This window comes from Chamaea fasciata, unplaced genomic scaffold (assembly GCF_029207755.1).
Source record: "Chamaea fasciata isolate MVZ Bird 193981 ecotype frontalis unplaced genomic scaffold, bChaFas1.0.hap1 SCAF_6, whole genome shotgun sequence".
In the NCBI taxonomy this organism is placed as follows: Eukaryota; Metazoa; Chordata; class Aves; order Passeriformes; family Sylviidae; genus Chamaea; species Chamaea fasciata.
In genome coordinates, this window is record NW_027094091.1 from 26,052,531 (window position 1) to 26,076,743 (window position 24,213).

The following is a 24,213-nucleotide window of genomic DNA, read 5'->3' on the forward strand; positions in this document are numbered from 1 at the left end:
GGTATTCTCAAATTGGAGTTGAAATTATATTTTCTGTATGTTGTTCTTCCATCACTGTGTTAAGCATCTTCAGAAAGGAAACGCAAGATCTTTTAAAGATACTTGCGAGGTAAAATAGTCCTCACTGGGTAATTGCCTTATGCTGCTTATCTGTTACACAATATCTAGCCAAATAAGGAAAAATGAGCTGTATAATATAATGTCTTATATTTTGACAGTCTTATTTAAAAAATAATTCTACTCCTTATTCCAGAATGACACTGAGGGCAAAAGTCTTGCAGTAATGGGTATTGTCACCTTAGGAGGATAAAAACTAGGAATACTTAGCTGCTTCCCTGAAATTTGTTTTCAAACAATTAAAAAAAATGTTTTCAATAAATTTGCCCTCATGTGTGTAGGAACCACAAAAGGTCCTACTAACATGAAAAATAGATTTTCTTTATTGAGTAGTAAACTCCATACTCTGGATGGGAAAAATGTAATTTTTTGAAAACACAGTGTCATTAACATGGGGTGTACTAACTTTCAAAGTTTTCAAAACCTTTGGTGTTGAGACTTGGTTTGGTTTTTGTTCTGTTGTTGCTTACTAACTGGTTTGGTCGTGTCCCATGCAGACTGCCTGTGTTCCTGGCTGTCACAGATATGTAGATCTTTTGCCTTGAAGTAGGGATTTTCAGCTACACACAAGTATAATTTTTCATTTTTTTACAGCTTTTCAGTGCACTTCACTTAAACTGGACATGTGACTATCAGCATGTGTGTTGTTACACATGCTTGTTAAGTTAGGCTGATAAAGTTCCAAACATTTAACAGTTTAGAAATTATTGTAAGTCTTTAAACAGGGAGACATAAGGTATATTCATGCAAAAAATTTAACAGTCAAGTAAGTTGGTCCTGATGGTTGCTTTAAATGGTTTTTGTCATGTCTTGCAAATTACAAGACATGTCTTCTCCCACCCTTCTGTTTCTACCATAGTTTTCATGAAACTATTGCTAGAACCGTAATTATGAGTGAATAGATAAGGCTTTATTAAAATACTTTCATTGTGCTGCATTGATGAAAATTCTCAGCCAAAATTTTAAATTAATTTGTATTTATGGAAATAGTATGAGGCATCTTCTTCAATCAACAATTGGCATGTTTTGAAATACAAATAATCTGGAAGCAGTTAGTTACTCAGTTCAAAACTCAAACAAAATTCAGTAAAGATTTTGACTAAGTTCTGGTTGCTTAGAAACAAAGCTTCTGTTGATGAATTTCTTCATGTCTTCAATTCAGTAAGCACTGACCATCTGAAATAACCAGGCTGTAAATCTTCATGAGAGGTTGACTTTTGACTTACCATAATAAAATGTAGTTTTTTTACCCTTGACTTTTTCTTTTCTTTTTCCTCTTCAATGGATTGTTACCATCTTCCATCATGAAGAGAATGTTTTGTGTGACCTAACCTCCATATTTTCACTGATCTTGGTTTGAGTATTCTGGAACTACACAGCCCAAAGTTGCTGCAGTGGGAAGGGGTTGTTGGTGGAGCTTTAACCAACTCCAATACAGGTGAAACATGCTCAGAGCAGTAGATAACCCAGCTTTGAAGACTGCAGTGGGTTGAAGAGAATTGCCCTTACCTTGTTCTTTTTGCTGGCAGCAGCTATCAACTCCTACAATGACTTGCCTAGTCATCCCACAATAGCGGGATGGGATTTTCATGTTTGTGCTTTCCCACCAAATCAGTTAGGAAGAGAAGAAAATAATCGGGAAAAGATGTGGATGACCATGTATTCAGAGAAGCATGACATGCCTGGACCTTCCATTTTAATTTTTGTTCTTGTTGATGGTTGCCTATGGCACTTCCAGTTATATTTACATTATCTTACCTTTTTCCTGGTATATGACAATTCCCTAGCTCACATGAATATTTCAAATATAAGTTTAAACACGGATGTTATGAGTCACCTATTAGGTCATGATGGAGGTGCAAGCATCTCTGAGAAATTTATTACATTTTGATGTGGTTAAGTAACTGAAATCACTTTTACAGAATTTAGACAGGTTATCTCATGTTGCTTTTGCCCTGCCCTGTCCCACATTCTTTCCTGTCTCTAGCTGACGAAATGGCTGTTAGAAAGAGATAATTAAAAAAAAAAAAAAAAAAAACCAAACTAAATGCTCCTTACAGGGATATTTGTTACAAATAACTTGTATATTGCTGTCACTGTCCTGACAGTGTCATGCTAAACCAGAAGAATACAATTTTTCAAGTGAAGATTTTTCTGAGTTATAATACCTTCATGTGTTTCATCTGAGAGGCAAATACATACTTAGGCCTGTAGGTAATACTGTTTGTTTTTTTTCTTGCTGTTCCTGATGGATATCATGTCATGATTCAGAAATTGAAGGATAATTCTAAAAGCAAAAGTTCTGAGTTTGGTATTGTCTGGTAGTGACAGGCATGGCAGACACTCTGGGATAAAATTGTGCATGCACCTTTCTAACTGATGATGGAGAAAATGCCCTTTAGCAATCTTGTTTCAGTACCAACATTCCTTGACGTCATGCAAATTCTGGTACCAAAAATATCATATATATTAATTTGCTCTTCCTTTATGGAAGGCATCTTTTTGAGTTTTTTACTTTCCTCCTGTGGCCTTGCCCCCCACTGGCCCCTCCCCCCCCCCCTTTTATTTTTTTTTTCTTGAGCAGTGTGTTCTTTCACATCTGGGGTGTGACTGACACTGCAGTTTCCTCTTACATACCATCAGTATAGAAGCAAATTACCAAGCAGGACTTGGTTAGCATAATGGTTTTGCATCTGTTTGAAAGTACTGAAAGTACTGGTCATCTTGAGGAAGCTGTGAGCCATTGGGGACATGCTGTTCAAAACTCAGATCTATTTAGTACATGTTTGGTACTCCCAAAGTATTCAGATACCTACCCTGTGCACTCTGGCAGTGTGTTTTTCTGCATAGCAAGAGCTGCTGTCATTAGAACAAAGACGAGGCACATCATCTTGCAGTATACACTAAGAAATTCCACAGAGATGAGGAATACTGCAAGATATAAAATGGATGCCAGATGAGTCTGGAAGTTTGTGTTTTTCTCCTCTGCAAATACGGTTCTTGAGATAATCAAATCCGTATTAATCATAGTTCAGTGGATGTAGTTCTTGAAAATACCTTTACTCTGTCTCACCAGATTGAACCAAGTTGTCCTAGGCTGAGTAATCTCAGGTGCTTGTCTACTTACTTGTTTGCATCTCCCCATTCATCTTGATTCACTAGGCACTTCAGAAATTAGGAGTCTCTTGCTAATAGAAATAGCTGGCTTGGCTAAGCCAGGGTGAAAAACTCATTTAATATTTGGAGTAAGCAGGGAGAGAATAAAGTTTGTCTTTATACATGAGATCACTAATTTTGGCTGTGCATAGTCTGTTTTCATTATAAATGTGATACTGTGTCACCTGCACTGCTAATGCACGTCTGACAAATAAGCTTGTCAGCAAAGAGTGGGATAGTTCAAGATTATATCCCTTTTGACTTTATTTTCTGAATTTGTGAACTGGCACAAGCTGGAATGTCTGTAATCAGTTCCGATTTCTCAAAAATCAAACTCCAATGGTCAGCTTTTTGAACAATCATAAGTTTGAGGTGAGAGTATTTTCATCGGAGTTACCTTGGCCATATGTGGGGCGTGTGGGCTTAATAATTAGTATTGTTATTTCCTGCAGTTCCTAAACTGTGACCTTACCTTTAAACATAGGTGACTTTCCATCTCATATCAGTTGTCTGAAATTCTTCTGCTATGTGCAGATGCAGAGAATGTATAAAAATGGCTGTTTTTTTCTATTCTTGCTCACCATTCCTATTACACATACTGCTGGCACTGGTATCTAGTTTCAGGCGGCAGTATTTAGCTCTGCCATTTGTAGATGCAGGAAACCTTTTTTTGCTGAAATACCTGAATGACTTACTGCTCTGTCAATAAGTCTGTTTCTTGAGAGTTTCTTCTTGAATGCACTGTTCACATACTGAAAGCTTAACATGTTGATGGTTTACATGAACAAGCAGGGCAAGGCAATTGGTTTTCATCCCTTTGTTAGAAAAAGCATTGAGTCTTGTGATAAATATTTTTCTTTGTGAACCTCATTAGCTTTGCCATATCCTCAGTTCCAGGAGACTTCTTGAATAAAGAGAATAGAATAAAGATGTTGACTAGCTCCTGCTACAGTTTCCAACTTGGTATTCTACTTGGTGTTTGTCAAGTTTGTGACAAAAAAGGGGATACTGAATAATTAAGACTTTTGCCAAAGTGGCAGAATGCTTCCTTTCTTTGTCTTGATTGCTCTGAATTCAGAATAGCCTAAACCTTACTGGATAGTCTTTCATAATCACAATTCATTCTGCAGGTATGAAAATGTTATCAGACCTATTAAAAAAAGCTATTCCAACTCAGACTTATACCTTCTAGATTAGCTCTTTACGTACTGAGGAATGCTGTCAGCCTTTTCCTTTGCAACTTCAGTAAAGCTTATGCAAAATAGGTAATTCAAATAGGAAATGAGTGTTTTCAAAATGAAAAAAGAACCAAACCTAAAATTGTGGGTATATGAATGTGTTTGTCACACACATATGCCTGATATTTCTATGCAGTGTTCCAGTTTGTTGCAGATCAGTGTGTTTCAGTACAGTGTCAGTTTTTTGTAAGAAATTTCTTAAGAGCCTCATTTGTATTTGTCTTCCAATTAGCAATTTATCATTTTGTTCTGACTAGTATTACTTTTCTAAAGGTTAGCTGCTTTAAAGGAACTATGACAGTAAACATGAAATATTTCTTTGAATTCTTGTTGGAGTGATCTGTGTGCCATTAACTTCTAGCTACAGTTCCTCACAGCTCATTGCTGAGTTAGGTGGAGGATAGTGGGATCAGTGTACTCTAAGCTCATAAATCTAGGTTTCTTTTACATGTCTTTCTAAGAGTATGAAACAGTGATGAAATCAACTCCAAATTAATTTCATTATTCAAATGGTTTCAAAATTCTCCCTGAACCAGTTAGCCGCTTCATTGTCTTCCCCCAGCAGGATTTGACATTGTGAGAGGAAGCTCTGCACGCTTGGAAAACTTACAGAGCCGTTCTTGGCTACCTCCTCTAGACTAAACCATTTATTTGTTGCTCTTTTCAGCCTTTATGAGCCCAGGCTACTGAAGAGTGGTGGAAACGGATCAGAGAATGCATATGCAGCAGTGGATAACTACTTGGACTGCTGAGTCTCTTTCCTCTAACAGGCACAAATGACATTGTCCCTGTTTCAGGAGGTCTAACTGGGAGAGTAACCCTTCAAATTCTGTCATGTTTTCTGTGCTTTAGGTGTTTCAGATACTGAATTTGTTTCCATACAGTAGTTAAAATTCCTTATACTTCTTGTTGAAGGAGAAGAGCATTACCCTGCTGGTAGTCTCCGTGGAAGGGGGCCAGCATTTCAGATAGTTCTTTACTCCATGATGAATGACATTCCTTGAGTTACTGTCAATGAGGACTTCTAACCTTTTTTCCGTGGTTCTTTCGTGTTACCAACTTACTGGCTTTAGAATAATACAAGTGTAGATTTTGTCTCTTTTGGTCTTTATGCCTTTTCTAGAATCTTTTCAAGGTGACAAAAGGAGTATTTGCAGTTTTCTTTAGTTAATAATTCAAAGAGCACAAAGTAGGGGTGCACCTAGAGGCAGGACCTGTGTTTACTGTGACATGGAATTATTCTGGCCTTAGACCCACAGCTGGATTGCAGCCCAGTAATATTCATCAATTGACTGTGGTAACTGGTGGGGTAGGGCAAGGATTTACTGTGAACTTGCACAGAACAGTTTGGGGTTGAATTTGAACTAACCTGTATTCGTTTTAGGGGAAGGTCATTTACATGGGTAATGATTACAAATCAGTGGAAGTATGACAGAGTGAGCAAACAAAATATTTAGCTTCAGTGATGCTTAAGCAGTGTTCAGAATGACTGGATATGAGGACAGAATGTTGAGTAAACTGAAAGGAATAATGTTTCTGCTATGAGTGGCTGTTGACAAAGAGATTGCTTTTAAAAAATAGTGATGAAATAATTACTTGTTTCTCTTTCTTTTTTCTAAGTATGTATAGAAAATATGATTCAACTAGAATAAAAGCAGAGGAAGAAGAAGTCTTTTCAAGTAAGAGATGCTTAGAATGGTTCTATGAATATGCAGGTAAGTGTGAAATGCAAATTTCCTACCAATAACAATTTTATTTATATTGGAATATGAAATTGCATTAACTGAGTTTTCAAAAGACTGAATATAAAGGATTATTTGTAAAAGTCTTAGAGAAACTTTCCTTTATCCTGTGTGATGTGAGGTTGAAGAGTTCAAGGATAAGTTTTGTCTTTGTCTACATCCTATCAAAAGAATACAGAAGGTGTGTAATGTGAAATGTTTTGGAACATGTGTACTTTACTATTTAAATCTACATTTAAAGTTGTACTTCTGTTGAAAATGTTACCTCTCTGTCATCTGCCATGTTAGTGCTGCATAGTACAGAATTAGCCTCAGAAGTGGTGTGTCTTTAATTAAAAAAACCCACAGGGAGAGGGAGGTAGTAACACTACTTTTGTTCCTGCTGAATCTGGTGCTTAGCATTTCAAGCAAAAAAGTGAATGAATTCAAGTATCCCGTAGTAGTTTTACCAGATAGTTTGCCATCACAAGGTATAGGGAAGCTAGCCTGTATTATTTATTTTTGCCCTTGTATATGAGAACTTCCTTCAGTACTTTTAGGAATGTTAATTATGGTCTGTGGTCACAGAAGATGATCCTTTGTTAGTGAAGTTGGTTATTGTCTTTGTTTTACTGCACATGTTTTCTGAAAGGAAGAATTTGACCTATGGGGGCAAATGATCTCATGATGGTAAAGACCAAAGAGAAATGAAATAGATGTTTAATGTCATCTTGCAGTTTTCTGGTGCTGTCTTGGATAACATGTCTAACAGCTTGTTCTGTTTTGTCTACTTTTTAAACATAATGAACAGTGACTTAATTTGATGTAATAAACCATTTTTTTTCTCCTAATAAAATTATATAAATGAAATTAAGTACTTTGAGATCTCGCTTGTCTGTGGCAGTCTGTGAGAGGAGATTCAGACAAATTCAAGCCAAATCTAACCTGTTAGATTGTCTGCCTTTCTGACCAGCTTGATTTATTTTTTTACTCTAGCAACAGGCATGACTCATTTTTGTCAAGACTTTCATGGAAAGAAAGGATGAAAGGAAGGCTGTTTGTGAAAGAACTTTGGGGTTTCCACTGGATGCACACACCAAGATAAAACACAGAAAAGTGGAGAGTACGATTCTGTTCACAGTATTGAGTAACATTCTAAAAGTTGAATTTTCAAGGAATAATCTCTTGTGTTCTTGCTTCATAAGTCTTCTTTATGTATGCAGAGAGTTGACAACTGCATTTGGGGTTTTTTTCCCTCCCTTGGTGTGTTTTTTGCATTACAGAATGAGTCTTTTTAAAGGATGTTGTGTACACTCTTGAGAACAGAGAGGCTGTTATGAGAAGATGGGAAAAGACAGAATTAAACCTTGTTGTTTTTAGAATAGATCACCTAATAATAAAATACGTATTGATCTTCCCTTTATAAACCCTGTTTTTCTTAAACATGTGATCTTTAAATTGGAGGAAAGTAGGCATTTAAGCCTGTATTTTTTTTTTCAAACGGGCCCTTTTAAAGATGAGTTAAATAATTCTAACAAAATAGTTCAAGTACTTAAAGTGTATTTAAAAATAGAATAGCACAGTACCGTTTGTAATGCCTGTATAATTTTTTCAGGAGTATTATAGGAGTTACAGATATCTTGATTTAAGACTGTGTTTTATTGGTAGTGCATTTTAATAGCATTTATATTTTGAATCTTTTTCTCCATTTAAGTAGGCAAAGAAATAACTGTAATTCATTATTTCCTTCCCGTTGTAGTTACTATTAGTCAGATGATGTATGGCCATGGTGCAGCATGGTCATGGTGTATGAAAAAGCAAGATAACATTATATAAAGACAGTAAATGAGACAATGAGGAATGAGACTCTGGGAATGAGAATGTCCTGTGTCCTGTGGAGCTGTACATCATGTTTTTGTATGATTTGATCTTGTGATAACAGTAGAGGTTCCAGCCAGGGAATGAGTTTCACTAACCATTGTCCAGTCAGTTAAGTGTGGTAATATTATGTGGGTGTTCTGTTAGTCTTAAATGCATTATTAAAACTCTGACTAATTTAGACTTCCAAGATTATCTCAGTGAACAAGCAGAAAGATTGGCAGGAATGAAAAGTTGTTTTACAGTTTCTCTGTTTTCAAAGGTGATATAAAGATTTAAGTGTATTCTGTATTACTGGTAGCAAGTGTGAAAATATTTATTTCATGTCAAAACAAACAAACTGTATGAAAGTTAGGTTGCACTGTGTGATTGCACTTCTTTTGTGCTGTGAAGGACAGGCTATTTTAATTTTTAGAGATAAGTAAAATACATTTTGTTTGCAGGCACGGATGACATTGTAGGGCCAGAAGGTATGGAGAAATTTTGTGAAGACATTGGAGTTGAACCAGAAAATGTAAGTTCAGAATGCATTTGGAAAATGCCTCATTTGCTATGGTGTACATGAGTTAGTCTTACAGTTTTTGCTTTTACACCAAAAATTAAAAAATTCTTGAGAGTTCAAAAAAATTCAAGAAATATAAACCAGGGAGGTTTTGAAACACATTTGGGAACAGCTTGCCATTAGTTTAGACCCCAGACTGTCAACCTGTAAAACCTCAATTTGTTTTCACTGCTACCACTTCTCTTTCGCTTGAACACCACCAGCCTTCAGTCTTGGCAGTTAACTAACAAACAAGTCGTGTTTCCTTTGGGATTTCTAGGGCAAAGAGATTTCAAATATTATGGGCAGTAGTGCATTATACCATTTCAAAAAACAAATAAGGAATATAAATATATTTACAGATACATATTCGATATGTGAGGTGTGTATATTTATATAAATAAATAAATAAAATCTAAAAAATTATTGTGCATTTTACAGGCTTTTTCCTAGTGCCTATTTTTTTTCTTTAAACGCATTTGGAAGTCCTGTCTTTTGCAGAATTCATGGAGCATCATATAAGTAACTGAGAATTGTGGCTTTGAAAGATGTACTGGAAAATGAGATGTAATTTGCTAATTTCAGAGTTTAGGAGGATAATAAGTGTCGTGTTTTACGCAGATATTTGGATGTATAAGCTGGTATTCTGATTTGGCATTATAAGCTGTACAGAGCTGCACTAACCTTAGCTAGTTAATGGCTGAGTTGCACATGTAAATGTCTCGATTGTTTTCTCTTCAGGTTGGCAGGGTCAGTTATCCTGCAAGTTTTTCTTTCATGTATTTGTCAAAAGTGGTTTCTTAAGTTGATGAATAAGATAATAATCTTACGATATTGCTTTATCTAAACTCATTTTTTGCTTTGATCTTCTGTGTGAGATGTGAAAAATACTGTTTCCTTTTGGGCAAAACTGAAGTATTTATGTATCAGTCTATGTTTTGATGTGTATTGATATTAGTTCATCTAGGTTTACTTATCATCTGCTTGAATTGTGGGATCATTATTAGCTTTCAAATAATTGAATTTTATGGATTGCAACTGATGTTCGTTGAGATGAGGGTTTAACAAATGTCAGGTATAACTTGTCAAACTGATACTGAAATTTTGTAGTTCCTTCAGGAAACCTTTCCTGTAGCTTTTGCACCAACTAATCTTCTCCCCATTGTACTGCTCATGAGATGACTGATAACTTGGGTAGATGTTCACTCTATATATTTGCACTGTTACCTTCTCTTTGTTTGGATTGTGTACAAGTTTCTCACTTACAGGGTTTTTTTTAAGTTCTAAAATAATGTATCCTGTTTTCAGTTCAGGTCTGAACTTTGCACTCACACAAGTAAAAGCATTTGTAGCCTACTGAACCATGGTTATTTGTAAAATACATGGATCTCTTTGTTAAATTCTCAGTCTCCATTTTTTTCTCTTTAAAACAGGTAGTTATGCTTGTGCTAGCATGGAAGTTGGATGCACAAAACATGGGCTACTTTACATTACAGGAATGGTTAAAAGGAATGACATCACTACAGTAAGTGCCTTGAAAATTCTCTTAAGTTTGTTATAGTAAACACAGCTTTTCAGAAAAAACACACTTTACTGTTTCGACTCACAGCACCTAAAGCAAAGAGCTCTGCCATGGAGTAGAAGTCACAAGTTTTTGGTCTGATTTATGATGGTATGGTCACTTAGCAGCAACTTGAAACCTGACATTGCGCATTTAAATGCAGTTGGATTAAAAAGTCTGCAGTCTCAATAAGTGAGAAACGTCATGAGGTTTGACACACTTTTCTGTCCCCAAGGACACATATCCTTATTGCTGGATTGCATGTATCTTTTAGATATTGGTATGTTTGTTAGAGTGATTTAAAATGCTAAATAATTCAAACCCTTTCTGTAACTCAGCATTGTTCTTTCTAAGAGTGGCTTTCTCCAGTTAAGAGCTTTATTTTATGGCAAAATTAACATAAGTAAGAGTGAATAGTCATGTTCCATAGAGAGTTGGAGGAAGAAGGAAAGAACTGTTTTAACTTACCTTCCAGAAGAGAATTATTAAAATTGTTTAGGAAATTCTATAGTTTCAGCATGACTTTAGAAGTATTTTTCACTACTTTGATTTGCTGTTTGTTTGCCATGCATGGACAAGCTCTTAGTTTTGTCTGCTGGAGAGTGCATTTTTACAAAGCCAGTCAGTCCCGGTGTAAGCCTTTACTATTTTATCTAAATTTGTTTCATGTTATGGGTTTAATAATGCGTTTTATACAGAAATACTCAAAACCAAAAACATACCTCTGTACAGAGTGATGTGTTTTGAACAGGTTAATGGGGATACATGTTAGAGATTCTTTCCTAGAACATCAGACATCTCAATAAGAATGCAGACTCTAAACTTACTTGGTGCTTGTTTTGTAGGTGTGATACTACAGAAAAATTGAGAAATTCTCTGGATTACTTGAGATCTTTATTAAATGAGCCTACCAATTTTAAACTTATTTATAGATATGCCTTTGACTTTGCACGGGTAAGTACTGTGCATTTGAAATTACAAACTTTACTGTCATAAATAATAATTGAAAGACCTTATACTTCTAAGTTTGTTTCTTTGATGATCGCTTCAAGATTGCTTCTAACAAATGGAACCATTTGTGTTCTAAAACAGTGTATGCAAGATGTCAAAACTGGAAAAGAAAAGTATATAGGATGTGTAATGCTTAGTTGTTTAGTGACATTTTTTTTTTTCTCTGCTTCAAGCTATTTTATGACTTCAGGGAAATCATTTAGGCTGCATTCTGTTGTATGTTGGAGCTTTATTACTGTGTTCCCCTAACTTTATAATTACTGTGGCTTTTCTTACTCTTTCTAACTTTTCTTATTTTGTGAGCATAAACATATTTAAAACAGGAAGACACTTGACACATTTTAATAGCTGGTAATGGGTAACATGATAAAAGCTGGACATGATATCAGTACTAATTCAGAAGATTGTTGGAATGGCTTTAATGACGTTTTCAATATTTATGAAAGAATATCCTGATATCAATCTTCCTGCTATAAAACATGCTTTGCTGAATGGAACCTATATACATAAGACTATTCTTACTTAAAGGGAGTAATAAGAGACCTTTATCTTCTGAAATAACATTTTGAAATAGAATTTGGTCATCCATTTTGCTAATGTGATGGAATGTACAGAAGATTTAACATATAAAGGTAAAACTGAACCTCAGATTTCAGTGCAAAAGAACTAAAAACAATAAGAAAATTTGCACCAAGAAAAGTAGCCTGAGAAAATGAGAAAAATAAGAAGAAATTGAACTGATAGCAGTTCTGATAGTCTCTCATTAGCAACTCAGATTTTTGGTACCTCAGTGGTTTCTTCATCTCAGCATTCAGATTTCTGCTAGTTCACTTTTAAACAAGGAAACTTGCAGCTGAATATTGAAAAAAGCATGGGATTAGTTAGTGTGAGAGGAAAAGAAAAGCTGTATCAGCCTCTGAATTCCTTTTTTGCTGTATGAAGCGTTTTTCTGCCAGTTTTGCTCAATGTAAAATGCAAAGGCATTGCCTAAGAAGTTCAAGATACTGATGAAATATTTGGGATAGAGAGCAAACCTGTGCCAGCTGATGGCCTGTCAAAAGTAAGTGCAAATACTTAAAAGGTATACAGTGTGTGTGTTCTTTTCAAGAGGTACCAAAATGGTGTGGCAAACAGTGGTCTCAAAAAAGAATTTAAACATTGAGACACAGGTGCTGTGACTTCATTTGTGACAAAAAGCCCCTGCAGATTATAGAACTTGAAGTCATTGACATATAAACTGGGGAATATTTGGCTAATACGATTTTTGAACTTTCAATACTACAGACTTGGGGAAAGTCTACAGGAGAATGGCATCCATTAAGAATAGAAAAGAACAAAGGCAGATATATTTGTAGATGCCAGATTAAACTGGGCGTAATTTTTTTTCAGGATCATTGAAATGATTGATAGAAAAAAGCTGATGGTTTCACATTCTGGAGCTTGTATAATTTCTGCCTTAAGGATAATTCTTTCAGGGAAGTGCTCCGTGGCAAAAACCCACTTGTCTAAACTTCCTGAGTTTTAAGAGAAATTTCTTTGAAAAAGTCTGTTGATTTGGCATTTAAAGTTAGTTTGTGAATAAAAATGTGTCATCAAGGTTTTATGTGGCATGCACAATTTAAGTCAGCATAGATTTAAGGAAATAATTTAAAACACCATATGTTGATATTAAGCACAAATACATTCCTCAATCTATGTTTGCCCTTGTTATTGCCAAGTTTGAGAACATACAGATGCATGTATTACATGGCTTAAATAGATCTTTAATGTGAAATATTAGGGGGCAAAATCTCAGGAAGGCTGTCCATCATTAGTGTAAAACAAATACTCAGATAGAACAGAGTTTGTTAATAAATTCCTTCAACTGTGTCCAAGGAATGTAAGTGTCTAGAATGTATGCTAAGAATGCAGTTACATCATCTATCATGGCAGATGCGCCGTTCGGTGGTTGGAGGTGGGTAGAAAGGGCTTATCTGAACAATGTGTTCTGATCAGTAGTCAGAGAGAGAGAATGTAGAAATGTAATGATATAAGGCACGAAAAACCAGCATGGCCAAAGTAAAGGCAATAGAGCCTGATTTCATTAATACTTGAGTGTGTGGGAAGAATTCAGTGTATAAACAGTAGGTAAAATAAAATGTATTCTGACAGCAACATTATTTCTGCTTAGAGCTATTTGTGACAGAAGTGTAGATGGGCTTTGGAAAGAGAATTAGTTTTTAGAACTTTTTGAGTTTGGAAATAAGTGAAAGATTTATATCACACTAGTACAAAAATGCCTTTTCAGATTTGTTTTTCATCTTTATTACTAATTGAAAAGCTTTGTTCATCATGGAATTCACTTTCTTTTCTCTAAATCCCTCTTGGATATAATGCCCAGAATGCAAAATGGTTTCTCATGTTTTCAGAATTGCTGGTCTCCCCACTTTACCTTCAAAAAAAAAATCTGCATTAAATTCTGTCTACACAATTTTAGAAATGAAAAGTGTTTAGAATGAGATGAACATAACTTTGTGACTAGGACATTCAGTTGTTGACTGAGAACTGGGATCTTGCTGTGTCACATCCTTCCTGTGGGATAGAAGACAATTCAGTTATGATTAGAGCTTGGTTTTTAATAAAGATGTGTATTCTGTGACACACAGAACTGCATTTGTTCAGGTGAGACATAGGGTTCAATTCCCTTTGTTGTAGGCTGCTAGCTGTCTTGCAGTGATCTCTTAGACACTCCCTCCATCCAGAATATCCCTGTGTTGGATATGTCCTGGTGGACAACAAGCTCTCCATCAGTCAGCAGTGTGCTCCTGTGGCCAGGAAGGCCAATGGGATCCTGGGATGCATTAAGAAGAGCATTGCCAGGAGTTTGAGGGAGGTAATCCTGCCCCTCTACTCAGATGGGGTGAGGCCACATCAGGAGTGCTGTGTCCAGCTCTGGGCTCCTCAGAACAAGAGGGGCATGGGCTTCTGGAAGAGATCCAGTGGAGGGCAATGAGGTTGGTTAAAGGAGCAGGAAGGGTGTCAGAGAAAGGATCCAGGATCTTCTCAGTGGTGCCACAATAGGACAAGAGGCAGTGAGTTGAAAGTCATGCATAGGAAGTTCCACCTGAATATGGGGAAGAACTCCTTTGCTGTGCAGGTGACCACTGGAACAGAGTGCCCAGAGAGGTTGTGGAGTCTCCCTCACAGGAGATATTTAAGACCCATTTGGGTGCAATCCTGTGCCATATTCTTTAGGGTGACCCTGCTTGAGCAGGGGGGTTGGACCTGATGACCCACTGTGGTCCCTTCCACTTACCCATTCCATGATTCTGTGATACCCTGTGTTTTCTTAGTTTAGACTTTGCAGTTTGCTGTCATGAATACATATAGAGAACAAGGTCTATATTAACTAATATTGAAATGTATTTTTTGTGATTTCACTAACTTGTGAATTTGTAGCTGAGTGCTCTAACCAAGGCATAAAAGCGTGGGGGTTTGTCTCATCTGTCAGCAAAATTGGTTTCATTTTGTGATAACAAATGTAGATGAATCAACTACTTTAAAAAATGGAATCATACACATTTGTGTTACTCTGAGATGTGCAGAGGTTATGTTACTAAATATTTGCCACTGATTAACAAACCTGCTGAGTACAGATGCTGCTGCTTTTACTTAGCAGAAAAAAAAAAAAACCATGCAGCCCTTAAGCTTAAATATACTGTTACTACATTGAACTTTAACTGTACAGTCCAGAGAGGAGTCTCAATGTGCTAGTGTATTATGTTCTGTCTGCTCATTTGATAATTTAATCTGAATTTCGTGTAATCAGAATAACAGACCAAAGTTCCTCCCTTGGCTCAGTCTCACGTAGTGAAGGAGGTGTAAAGTAGCACTGAGTGTCTATTGACAGTCCAGGTAGTTGTAATGCTATGGCAGAGCATTGCTATTCTGAGAGGTGTGCCTGTGCAGAGGATATTTGCCAACATGGCTGGGGACCTGATGGCCATTGCTTGCTAGGGAGGTCAGAAGCCAAAAATGACCTTATGCCTCATTTGCCGTAACAGTGGTGTTTTATTGGGAACATCTATAAAAAACAGCATCTCTGTATAACAAGCCATTACCTATAAGGAAGGAAATGTTACTGGCAAGTTGTGTTTTATTAAAAAACACTATTAGATACTGTTGTGTATTATTTATTTGTTAATTTATTTTGTCCATGGGTGAGCTGAGAGGGAAATGGAAAAATCTGGAATTCATGTTCTGTTTTCCTTTTTGACCTTTTCATACAGGAAAAGGACCAGCGCAGCCTAGATATCAATACTGCCAAGTGTATGTTGGGCCTTCTTTTAGGAAAAGCATGGTCCCTTTTTCCAGTATTTCATCAGTTTCTAGAGGTATGAAATTTGAAACAGAATGATGGGGGTTTTTTAATCTGTCTTCCCTGATACTTTTAACTCGAGGTAGAATAAACAGCTAAGAATGCTGTGGTCTGATTAGGAAATAGTAACCACCAAAGCAGCACATGCAACTGGTTATCTCTCTTTTCTTCCTTTTTCCCAAATTCCTATGCTGTTAAGATTTGTGTAATGCAGAACAAACTATAGAATGTTATTTATTTGCTGCTGGACTTTATTTTATTGCTGTATGTTTGGCCTGTAAAAGATGTCTTAATCAGAAGCATGATTCAACACTGGTTTAAATACTTGCTGGTTTAATCCTTTTTAGTTTTAGATGGCATGTACAGATTAAAACAACAATGCATCACAAAGTTTAAAATTTTTGTAAGAAAATCTGAGTTTGAGACAGTTGAAAATACATTTCAGTAATTTCTGTTTCTTGCCTCAAGCAGCAATCAAAATACAAAGTTATCAATAAGGACCAATGGTGTAACGTTCTTGAATTCAGCAGAACAATTAACCTTGACCTCAGTAACTATGATGAAGATGGAGCCTGTAAGTACTACCATATGTTGATGTTCTAAAATAATTTATTTCTCTGAGCTTAATCATTCAGTGTCCTTTTACAAAATTTTGTAAAATACAGTTATTTGATCTCTCCACAGGGCCAGTGTTGTTGGATGAGTTTGTGGAATGGTATAAAGGAAAACAGATGACATAGGAGTTTAACTATGCACAGCCACTCGAGAGTCACTGTTACCACAGTTATGTCAACCATTAGCCATAAACTGCTATTTGTATCAAAGTGCATGCTGCTTTTCTTGCACTGCATCCCTTTGGCAGGGAACTTTCGATGTTTGCTATTTAACAAGCTAGCTATGCTTGCTGTTTAGCATTGTTCTCTTTGAAGGCTGCTTTGCATTTTGTATTTACACTACGAATTGGTGAACTTGCCAGAGTCTTCACTGTGATTATGTGTATATCGCTGTCTAAATTTTGTATATGTGTATAAACAAAGGCTTCACCTAGGAATTATTTCTGCAGAAATGTATTGTAAAAATAATTTTGTGGCATATTTCTAATCATCACTTACATGTCTATTGAAACTTTAGTTGTTTTGTTTTTCTTTTGGTCTCAAATGTAGCATTTCAGACTTTCTGGACATAATTATGTGAAGAACTATTTACAGTTTCAATGTTACTATCTGAGATGCCAATTTCTGAGAAGACGTGCTGTGATTTCCTTCACCAGAATTCGCCAAACCTGACCTAATGCTTTATAGGAATGAGACATTGGTGTCTTAAAAAAAAGATATATATACGTATAAATATTTAAACACTGTAATAGTTGTACATGCCACAGATGATTTCCATTCGAAGAAAAAAGTACTGACTTTCTAATGTTAAAACTGCAGTAGTCATTACAGGTACAAATGAACACATTAAAGTACCTTTTAAAAATGGGTTTTAGACTTTTGTAAATTGCCTTTGGCATACTCCTTTTAATTTTTGGTGTACCAAGAGTGTTTGGTCTATGTTGGGATCTAGTGACCCAATGACATTGAAAATTCTAGCTGAAATTAGTGGTTTGGGGAATGAAGTGTGCTAAGCCTTAGAACAGACATAATAAAGGTTTTGGGGATTTTTTTTTGTTTGTAAAACTACTCTTTCCAAGGGCCTCCAGCTTCGGGTTTCTAAGTACTTACAGCTACGATATTGAATAGTCAAAATACAATGTTTTCTTTCCTGTTGGGGATTAAAGTTTCCTGGCAGAATGTCCATTGCAGGCAATGGACATGTAAGACACCAGCATTAAATGACAGTACTTTTTAGTAGGGACCGCTGCCTGTTTCACTCATCTGTTTATTTGTATGGGATGGTTCTAGTGATTATTTTGGGGAAAAATGAGTGGATGGAATAATTTTTAAGTTCTGTAATTTTGTCACGTTGTCTTTGCCTTACCTTTCTTTATTAAGTAATGTTAGTGTTTATATTTATAAATAGGTCCTTAAAGTATCTGGTGCTATTAAACTTTGATCCCTAAGGATTTGCTAAAATGTCATCGGTTCATGGAGCATTTAACAACAAAGGGCCAACGGGTGTTTTGGAACAACAGATTTTCTGTAGAAATATTTTACAAAGTATTGGCAGTTTTGTTATTTCCCTAGAATGAGATCCAGAGGAACAGGAGGAAAGCATTTTATGTTAAAAGTGAAATTTTTTTCTGTGTTGAAGGTTCTATCCTTGCCATCAAGTCAGGAACAACTGTCATTGACTTTACTCCTTTCAGGATTAAGCCTCGTTTAGCAAAAGCTCATTAGTTTGCTGCCCTGGGCCAGGAGATTATAATTGTGGTGCTACAGGTGGTCAGTTGTGTTCAGATCTGTTTGTTGTTGTTCTTGGTTTTTGTTTTTCAAGCTCAGCTGCCAAAGACAAAAACTGCATGTCTGTTTGTGTATATTTGTATATACGTAAATATACAATATACATGCATATACAAAACCTAGAATTTCATGATACTAAGAAAAAAATACTACCTTTCCTGTGAAATAACTACTTTTGGATTTCTGTAAAACTAAATAGTGCATTTTAAAGTTAGTAGTGGTAAAATATACACAGTACTTTCTCATGTACTAATGCACATAACCTTAATTCCATGTTTGATGCCAGTTTGCACAAGAAACTAATTGAGTGGAGTGTGGTATTTAATGTTTACACTAAGCCTCTTAAGAAAACACACCTTTTATTAAGACTTCTGATATAAATGTGTATATTGCAATAGTATTACTGTAATGAAATACCGGTGGAGCTGCTGGTTTAGTTCTTCAAAGAATGAACTTAGAAGCAATATAACTTTTAACATTAGGCCAAATTGTGATTGCCAAGATTTTAAGTGAGATAGGTGTAATTGTTCTTTAAGCTAGCTGTTGACTCTAGGAAACTGTTCAGCACAAATTAGTGTGAATCTTGCAACAAATACAAGTTTATATAAAAGGTTTTGTATGTCACAAATAACTGAGCTTCCAATAATGGAAGCAAAAGCCAAAGACACTTTTAATCTCTTACTGTTACAGGTATAGCTTTCATATAACAGGGTTGACAGAAATCGGTTCAGCCAGGTGTTGGCAGTTTTGTAAATGTTTATCAAAATAAAAAGTTTAATTAAATGCAAAGAAACAGGGAAAGAAAGCTCAGAAAGTACTTGTGTTGTGTAAGCAAACAAACTTGTTTTTTTTTTTTTTTTAATTTGGGCAAAAGTAGTTGGGAGTGATGGGAAGGAAGAATGTGTTTGGAAATGAATCAGATGCTGCAAATTTTTTCTTCCATTTGAAACAGTATCAATTTGTAGCCATCAGCAGGTTTATAAACATGCATCTTCATAAAGTAAATCACAGATTCAATTACAGCTTGTAGAGACAGCTTTACTGACATTTATAGTGAACAAATAGACTAAATTGGACCTGTGTGGTTTGATGAGCTTCCCTGTGCTACCCATCCTGCTGGTTTTGCTATAAATGCTGATAAGCAGATCCTAACATTGCCTGCTCCTGTATACTGGAGAAACTTTTAATAGTTGTGAAAACTTAGCTAACCTAGTCAGTTAATCTTGTATTTAGTACAAGTGTAGCATTTGCTTTTTTTTGTTTATTGTGCCATGAAGTAGCTGATGTAGTTTTTTTGTTGTTGTTGTTTGATTGCGGGCTTCCCCGCCCTAACCCTTATGAAAAGTAATGTACTAAATATGCTGTTTTATGGGACAAGACACTAAGAGGTCATTCCTGAAAAAGTGTCATGGGTCTTGTGCTAATGTTTCTGGTGTACCGCTATTGAACTTTTAGCAGAAACTTGATGATCAATCTACAGTTCATTTTTGGTATTTGGGAGATGTAAATTGGGAAGACAGTTAGTGAAAGGAAAACAGTGTCCAGAGACTATAGCAGTTGATGTTGTTTGATAGATGACAAACATTTGGAGCTCTTTGAACTCAGTAATCTTAAGGATCTTTTCAACCTAAATGATTCTATTAATATTAGTAGCCAAAACAGTCCATGAATTAATTTCCTTCTAAAGCAAAGTGATACTAAGTATTTAAAGTACTAATATAATTCTCTATTACTGTTGTTTCTTCACTTTTTATCTTTTCCAAGGAAAGCAGGATGAAGAACATAGAAATTACTGAAATAATTTATGTACTTGACTTTTCAGTTAAAACCTCTTTAAGGTTATCTTTAAGCTACAATAAATACTTGGGTTACCTTTGTGTAGCCATTTCTAATTCTGTAGAGACTTCTCCTGTTTTACCAGAAACACGTGTGTTTTATTTTATCAGAAATAGGCTCACACAATCAAAAATAGCTACAGCTTATTGCTGCTTCATTAATGTTCCTAAGTTACTATTTTGAAGGACAAGAAATGGACTTCAGTTGTGTTAAGGTTTTCCCACATGTCCGTTGAGCTTTAGTCACAAGTCCAACAAATTGTGTGATACTCTTGCAATTTATATAGGCAGCTTTAAAGGTTAGCTTATGCCCTGGTTTTATTTATAGCTGCTAACACACCTCTTTCTAGGCCTTATATTTTGTCTTTTCATATTGCTCTAAAAGTATACAGAATCCATCCACAAACTGAATAGGTTGTTTTCTGTAAATGAGACCAAAATTCTGCACTTTGTTATTCGTTTGCTAGCTTTTATTTTTTAAATCTTCACCCACTCCCCCACTGTGTGTGTGTATGTGTACATGTGTCAAAATAGCACCTATTGACACTGCTGTTGCAGGAACAGCAGTTAACTTGTAACTGTGAATGCTTTATGTCTTAGTTATTTGGATATTACATAAATAAGGTGTGCAAAACTTCTGTAGCTCACAATATGATGAAAATACTATTATGCCACCTAACATGAGTTAATCCAGTTGATTTTTTTAGGTCTTTTCATGGTGTTGTAAAATGGTATCCCACAAATAAACAGTATTTGTGTTGGTTTCAGAATCTGACTTCAGATTTTTCTGTGATTTGTACTTCAGAAGTTCTCATATCTGAACATACATCAGCAGGCAGCCTTTATCAAATATCAGCAGAGAATTTGTGCATAGGATCTTGTCCCCCTTGTTTCTAATAGTAGAGCAAATCAGTATTTAACACTGTTGGGAACAGGTACTTGTTTCAAAAAGGTTATTGTTCAAATGCAATGTGTCAGTGTAAAACAGTACTGTAATACAAAAGTTTTCAACAATAAGTCAATTTGAGCAGAAATGTCTCAAGACAAAATTTTACAGAAGCGTAATTGTTACCCACTCATATTGGTCCAGCCTTTTGACCCACAAGGTCCTCCTAGAAAAGCTGTTGGTGTGTGGACTGAAAACTGAAAATTGTAGGGCCCAGAGAGTGGTGTTCTGCAGAACAGTCTGTTTGGAGACCAGTAACTAGTCCTGTACCCCCAGGATCAGAGCTGGGTCCAGTCCTGTTCAACAGCTTCATTACTGACCTGGGGGATGGGGCACAGTGTCTCCTCAGCAAGTTTGCTGATACGACAGAGCTGGAAGTAAAGGATGGTAAGCCAGAGGATCATACTGCCTTCCAGAGGGACTTCAGCATGCTTGAGAAATGGCTGACAGGAACTATGTGAGCTTCATCCAGGAGAAATGGAAAGTCCTGCAGCCAGGGAGGAACAACACCCTGCACCAGCATCTGCTGAGGGCCACCCAGCTGGAAAGCAGATTGGCAGTAAAGGAACTGGGGGTCCTGGTGGACACCAAGTCAGAGACGAGCCAGCAGCAAGTCCTTGCTGTGAAGAAGGTGAGTGGTTCCTGGTCTGGCTCAGACAAAGTATTGCCAGCAGGCTGAGTGATGATTATTCCCTCCTGCACAGCACTGGTGAGGCCACACTGAAGTACTGTGTCCAGTTCCGGGCTCCCCAGTACCAGAGACACTGTGACATTCTAGAGAGGGTCCAGTAAAGGGCTGTGAAGATAACGAAGGACTGGGAACTTCTCTCCTCTGAGGAGGGGCTTACAGCTGTTTCGCCTGGAGAAGAGAAGGTGCTGTGGAAAGTCTTACTAAAGTATTTAAATATCTGAAGGGAGGGTGTAAAGAAGACTAAGACTCTTCAGCTAGTGCCCAGTGACAGGATCAGAGGCAAGTGGGCATAAACTGAAACATAAGAGGCTCCATCTGAACATCAGGAAGTGCTCTATTTTTCTGTGAGGGTTGCCATGCATTGTTACAGAGTCAATCCTTAGAGATACTCAAAAGCCATCCAAACGTGGTCCTGAACAACGGGCTCTAGGTGGCTCTGCTTGATCAGGATCATTGGACTGGGTGACCTCCAGATATTGCTTCCAACTTTGACTTAAAATTACTTGAAATTAATGTATTTACATTGCAATTAGAATATTGTAATGCAGAACCCATCCTGAAGAAGTTTTTCATTGTGCTTATGTTTCTGATGAAGGTTGGGATTGGCTTTGCCAATTCTCCAAATGTAGGCTGTTGCTTTTCTGTATTTATCAGAGGGGGTGAGTCACAGTACCATGAAAAAATTTACTGCTACTATCCAAAAAAGTTTCTTTTGTTGATTATGCGTAGGTTAAATGTGCAAGTCTTCTCCCTATATTTTAGGGTTATTTTCCAGCCCAATTTTCAGTATATTCAGGAAAGATTGAAATGCTTTGTACCTACAGCAAATAACTTGATAATTATCAAACTGCTATAAGTATGTGTTTGAAAATGAGACTTTTGTTTCATTCTGATTACTGTATTTGAAGTTCTTGGTCTGCTTTTCTCTATTTTTCTCCTGTCCTGATTCACTGTATGAGAGATTCTGTGTCCTGTTGATTGTGAAGCTTGGCAGGCCATTGCCATGTGAGAAGAGTGTGTCCAGACTATTGCCAACATCCTCTTGGCTGATTCCTCATGCTTCATTTACAAATTCATACAGCGTACACTCAGGCACCTTTTTATTGAGCTTATTTTGTGACTTTGTCTGATTACCCACAGTCAACTGGGATAGTAGCAGCTGTGGGATTCCTACTAGTATAGGTGTCCTAGAAAATTCTTAGTGGCCAAATAAGCTAAATCAGTTTTCAGGGTGAACAAGAATGCAGTGGATGAATGTAAAGAAAAGTGAGGATACAATCTTAGGGTTGGTGTGTGTGGGACTGTGTAACTAATTATTTACAGAAGAGCATGCTAACATGGGGTGGGTAGGGAGGAGCAGAGTATGATGAATACTCTGTGGAAGTCACAGAAAATACAAAGGTTTTGTATTAATGAGCAATTGCTAATGAAATGAACTGATGTGAAGGAGAAGCAGCTGAGTGTTTGGATTTGAATGAAGATGTGATAGTAAGAATGGAGAGATGAGTAGCGAAGGACAGTGGCAAGATAAGGCACAGATACAAATGCATACTTCGCCACATGTTAAAATCCCACTATAAACGAGTGAATTTACTTTCTGACAAGGACAGAAACTTTTCCACAACTTTATGGCATAAAGGGAATCTTAGAAATCCTGCAGCATCTCACAAGTGGTGTACTGTCTGCCTCACCTCTGAAGCATTCTCATGGTCAGAAAAAAAAAGATGAGAAAATAATATTCCAGTATATATTTTGAAATCCTGAAATCCTGTTGGACTGTTGCACAAGCAAATGGCAAAACATTTCAGTAGATGAGATATCAATAGAGCACTAGAGTGGATTTTTTTGCCCATGATTCACTAAATTGCCTTGTCTGTATAGTTAGATTTCTTAACATGTTAACAGCTGCAACACCCAAAAGGTGATAGGCCTTGGAGAAGTGTTAATAGTGTTTGAAAATTCATAGATACCAAAAATACCAATGCTTTTTTCAGGCATTGCATTTTTAAAGCTGTTTTGACCACAAACTACTTGTGTGGATAATGAGCTTTACTGAAAGCTGGCAGTGGCTCTTGGTTCTTAGTTTTTTCTTTAAAGGTAGTTTCAGTGATGCAGTGTGCCATTGGACTTGCTTCTCTTGTGATGGAATTGAAATGTGTTCCTTGTGTTTGGAGTTTAGGAGTAAACTGTGTGTTTGAAAGAGTTTTCCCAGAGTTGTAGCCAGCTGCCTGCATTTTCCTAGAACTGGGTCTGCTCCCTTTCGTGATGACATTTCCCTTCAAGGACTGCTTCAGTGGTACTGAGTCTGTTGAAAGGGCCTTGGGCTAGATTCAGAGGTCATTTTACCTTACATTTCCTATCTTTTGGCTACTGATGTTCTAAAATAGCAGTTTTGAACTGCTCTTGATTTTCCCCCTTAATTAAAATTCTCAAGTGGGTGTAGGATCCTTTGTCTTTTTGTAAATTACCCTGCCTATGTTACGACATCTCCAAACTTCGGGTGATGTCCCATTATAGCTACATTTCTATAACTGATGTTTCTGCAAGAATTGAATTCTATTCTGTTTCTTTGAGAAAGGTGGTTTTCTCTCTTCTGCCAAGTTAAAAAGTAATTTTTGAAATGTAATTGGATACTGCTTGGACTTAACTTATCTTTGCAACACTGGGAATTCAGAGATAATCCACAAATCTGGCTCAAAAAGCAGAAGACAGTAGTATGTGCCATTTCACTGTAGAGGTTGAGTCCCACAAGAAAACAC

General features: G+C 36.5%; 1 protein-coding gene across 5 annotated transcripts in view; it reads left to right on the plus strand.

The window, feature by feature from the left end:
* DCUN1D4 (defective in cullin neddylation 1 domain containing 4) overlaps positions 1-20,592 on the plus strand; it is a 41,890-nt gene extending 21,298 nt beyond the window's left edge. For 4 of the 5 annotated variants that reach the window (XM_066185730.1, XM_066185731.1, XM_066185733.1 and 1 more), the window contains 7 exons: positions 6,132-6,226; positions 8,554-8,624; positions 10,085-10,176; positions 11,058-11,166; positions 15,492-15,596; positions 16,052-16,154; positions 16,265-20,592. In XM_066185730.1, the coding sequence (XP_066041827.1) occupies positions 6,132-6,226; positions 8,554-8,624; positions 10,085-10,176; positions 11,058-11,166; positions 15,492-15,596; positions 16,052-16,154; positions 16,265-16,320 (631 nt within the window). In that variant the 3' untranslated portion in view covers positions 16,321-20,592. Of the gene's footprint in view, positions 1-6,131; positions 6,227-7,228; positions 7,356-8,553; positions 8,625-10,084; positions 10,177-11,057; positions 11,167-15,491; positions 15,597-16,051; positions 16,155-16,264 lie in introns of those variants that run through there. The other variant, XM_066185734.1, reaches the window with a different exon arrangement.
* Positions 20,593-24,213: the final 3,621 nt, after the last annotated feature.